General features: G+C 47.8%; 1 protein-coding gene across 1 annotated transcript; it reads right to left on the reverse strand.

Annotated features, from left to right (window-relative positions):
* Positions 1-207: 207 nt before the first annotated feature.
* On the reverse strand, positions 208-3,739 carry LOC125517112 (uncharacterized). The gene is made up of 5 exons (XM_087531314.1): positions 3,034-3,739; positions 2,518-2,655; positions 1,796-2,179; positions 1,507-1,707; positions 208-405 (listed from the first exon to the last, which is right to left on the reverse strand). Exons 3-5 carry the CDS (start codon positions 2,108-2,110, stop codon positions 301-303), a joined length of 621 nt encoding a protein of 206 aa, XP_087387440.1. The 5' UTR covers positions 2,111-2,179; positions 2,518-2,655; positions 3,034-3,739; the 3' UTR covers positions 208-300.
* Between the last annotated feature and the right edge of the window lie 277 nt (positions 3,740-4,016).

Consider the following 4,016-nt stretch of genomic DNA (forward strand, 5'->3'; position numbering starts at 1 on the left):
GGCCAAGCCCAACAGACTTCTATTTTTTGGGCCACCATTTTTTACAGTCCATATTATTTCAGGCCTCGGCCTTTTTCCAGCCCACTTGCTAGTTTTATTTTGTTTCTTTTCCATTTTAAAGTAGGTCCCAATAGTCAAATGAGAACCAATTACCAGAATTGTTGTTTGGGTACGACACGTCAGTTCTATATTTGTGCAATTATATAATTTGATTGAAAAAGAGCCAATAAGGCATCATATTTTATACAACAGCCAAGCAAAGTACATTACAATCATACATAGTATAGATCTGGTTTTCAGCTATAAAATACAACTAAATATACACATAACTAGCTCCAATGGGCTAAAACGCATTGCTGGGTGTGGTTTTTCTTCGGGGTTCTTCTTCGTAGAGCTCCTGTGCATCTGCAAATAAATAAATTATGGAAAGTTAGAAACATAATAAAGTGACAAGGTCAAGATAGGCACAAGCAGCACATGAAAGGAAGGACATAAATGTTAATCTAATCTTGTTCTCTCTCATTGGATCCAACGAGAAAACAGGATAATTGTGGTTGAACATATGCAGATATCTGAATACTATGTCATAGCAAAAGAATGACTAGTCATCCACTGCCAATCAATTTCGTCATGGGAAACAATCACCAATGATCTACAGAAAATTCTGATCGCATGTGTACATGTCCATGCAGTTAAACTGAATTGAGACAAAGAGTAAACACCAATTCAGATTCATCTCCCTGAAGGAAGTCAGAACAAGAACAACTGCTCAAATTCAGAAGTTTCAACATAGGAACAGAACCAAATTGGACACCTTTAATAGGAAAAACAGAAGAGAGGTAAACACATACCCACATTGTTATATATAGTTGTGCTAGGGAATTTTAAAAACATAATCAAATGCAAATAGGAAGAACACCAAGACTGGATTCTGTATGAAGATAAACTACAGCCAAAGGAAGGGTAATAGATAAAGAAAAAATTCTGACATAAAAGGTAAGCTCATTGTGCATTTTATTTTTTAATGTGATACACAATAAGCATAAATAACCACCAAAATCTATCAATACCGATCATTAACTAGACACATTCCAACATAAAGGAAAAGCAATTATAGAGGTGTGACTTCAGGTACACAAACATAGCAAGGCCATAGCAGCCATGCAATCACTTAACTACAACGATTCTTCCTACTGTTGGCATTCTTAGAAGTGAAAGCTTCTCCTAACCAGTCTATTACTTCATAGTGTGATGGCATGTAAATATATTCAGTAAAATATATATAGTAGTAGGTATGTAGGACAACAGCATGCATTGCCCTTATCACGCAAGAAGAGGCTCCCAATGTATCTACCAGCAGGAATCTTAAAACACATCCATCAACTCTTTTCATTATCTTGGCCAAGTGAGTACTTGCTCAAAATAATACAGCACAGCAACTAAACGACCTCAGGCATTGTGGATTCAGAGTCCAGCGACGAATGAACAGGCAAGTTTCGTATATACCGAGGTTCTTGTCGAGGGTACGGGTGAACTAGTGGAGTGCCAGGGCACCTTGAGGCGCTGCTTGAGGATGCGGCGCTGGCACTGGATGCGCACGACCTCGGGCCACTTGACGAACCAGTGGAGGTCCTTCTTGTGCGGCAGGTCGCCACCGATTCCAAACTGCTTTGGCCTCTTCTCGAACAGCGGGTTCACCACCTTGTACTGCAACCACACACCAACGCAACCCAGTCAGAACACACGCGCCGGGACCGGGAGACTCCAAGCAGGAGCAGAGGAGTGGGTGCAGTACCGCCGCCTTCTTCTTCGCGACACCGGCGCCTTGCCGCCTCGCTTCGGGGCCTGCACCATTCACAAGATGGTGAGGAGGGCAGGGCCTCGCACCGGCGCCATGGGCTGCTCGGCCGCCTCCGGCTGCTGGCGCTTCCCCATGGCCAGGAGCTACACCTTGGGGGATCGGCGGAACCCTGGCCCGGCAAAGGAGATGGTGAGGAGGGGAGGACCTGTCAAAAAGGAACATGAGACAAGGTGAGGTAAGGAGGAGATGGTGCACGAAGAAGGAGGGGAGGGGCTTACCTTTGCCAGATCCGGCCACCTCTGGCCTCATGTCACATCTTTCTTTGCCTGCATCTAGAACTACACAGGTCAGTTTTCCCCATGCCACATCTTTCTTTGCCTGCATAGTAACATTAGACCCGTTAAATGAAGAACCTCAGTTTTAACCACATTGAATTCCTAAATCCAGTGCATAATCTTTTTTCAGAAGGAAAGGACAATCCTATCCTATTCAATTACACTTGGTCTGAAACCTTAGACAGTATGTACGCAACCATAGTTATGCATAATTTAATTCTATAGAAATTTGTGCACGGCACCAACTCGACAAGTCATTCACATTATCAGACCATAGCATGCCTATAGTAACTTACTGTGAACAAATTGTTGTGATAACTATTTTCACAACCCTATGGATATATAAACAAACTTGCGAATGGTAGCGTGTCTGAGTGTTACCTCCTGAATGAAATCAATGTAATGCAGAGCACCATGCTTGAACTGAGTTCCGCCTCCCAGAAAGACCAGGTGCTCCCCGAGACATTAACCCAGTTCTGGTGCCCCTTGTACTCCACCAGCTTTGTATGAGGAATATTGCTATACCATATCAGAACCAAAAAAAACTATGTCAGCCAGGTACACAAACCATGTCTGAAGATAACTGAAATCATGCACCAAAGACAGAGAATTCAGTTCAATGTCCAACTAAAAAAGGACCTGCTCTCTGCTATCATATCGGAACCAGTTCTACTACACGTGCAGGTGTACCAAATCCTTTAATCGGCATATGTGTTATATGACAGGAGAGAGTTCATCCAAACACAGCTAAAGAATTTGGAGCATTCTAGCTAATAAGAAGGAAAGATCATATGCTTCTTCTACATACGGTGGAGCTGCACCAGCATTTGTTTAAGGATCGGCATGTCTGAATTTATTGTGTGTTGCGTCTGTGTTGGTAACTGAAATTAGTAGGACCTCTGACGACCTCGGGACGGAACCACTGCTGCGCGAGGACGGTGGCACGGCGCTCGGCCTCCCCGCCGTAGGCCATGGTGACCTGCGCGAGCTCCTCCTGCAGGGCGTGCGTGATGACCTCCTCGTTCTCCACCGCGTCGACCTTGACCTCGGAGGCGGGGGCGGGGCGGCTGCGGCCAGTAGGAGCGGAGGACGACAGCAGTCAGCGTCTCTTGTACGGCACCAGACGCGGACGAGAGGCGTCGGAGGGCACGGCCGCGTCGTTGCCGGAGAAGAAGCAGGGTGGCTCCTCTACCGGCGTGAGCGCGCGACCGTGGAGAAGCAGACTACCTCCCAGCTCGGAGAGCGAGGGGAGCCCGCCGGTGCTGAGTCATGGCGGCTCCCTTTCCCTGCAGCCGCCGCGTGCTCTGGTACATCTCCGACAGCGTCGCACCGCCGCCGGCCCCGCCGAAGAGATCCATCGCCGCCGCGGTCGGTCGGGATCGATCGATCGAGGGGGGAGAGGAGGATTATTTCCGTATCTTGGATCGGTTGGGGAGGGAGCGTGAGAAGGTGGAGAAGGAAGCGAGGGGCTGGCGGGGAGGGTGCGGCGTCGCGAGAGAAGGCGGCGGGGAGAAAGGGGAGGGGGTCGGGGTGGCGATGCGGTGAGGAAGGGCACGATGGAGAGGAGCTCCGCCGGATCTGGAAGTGGAGAGGAGGAGAGGGAAAGAAAGGAGGCGGGGGTGGATGGAAAATGACCACGAGGACATAGCTAGGGTTTCGGGGTTGGTGTGGAAGAGTTGATGACTGCCGTTGGATTCGCGAGCATCCGACGATGTATGATGCATGATCCACGTGAGACGTCCGCGGACCAATCAGAATGCAGTACGACGTTATGACCATCTAAATTGGTCGTGATTGACTAAAAATAGGTGGTTACTACAAATCATCTGGATGATTTTAGCCAAAAATAAGCCGCCTGAAGAGTCGTTCGATCAGACGCA

This window comes from Triticum urartu, chromosome 6A (genome assembly GCF_056163025.1).
Source record: "Triticum urartu cultivar PI428250 chromosome 6A, HENAU_Tu73, whole genome shotgun sequence".
In the NCBI taxonomy this organism is placed as follows: domain Eukaryota; kingdom Viridiplantae; phylum Streptophyta; class Magnoliopsida; order Poales; family Poaceae; genus Triticum; species Triticum urartu.

Coding starts and splice junctions, on each gene's coding strand:
- LOC125517112 (XM_087531314.1), bottom strand. CDS start 2,110: ATGAGGCCAGAGGTGGCCGGATCTGGCAAAGGTAAGCCCCTCCCCTCC. Junction 1,708..1,795: donor TCGCGAAGAAGAAGGCGGCG/GTACTGCACCCA, acceptor GTGTGGTTGCAG/TACAAGGTGGTGAACCCGCT. Junction 406..1,506: donor TACCCTCGACAAGAACCTCG/GTATATACGAAA, acceptor ATTTATTTGCAG/ATGCACAGGAGCTCTACGAA.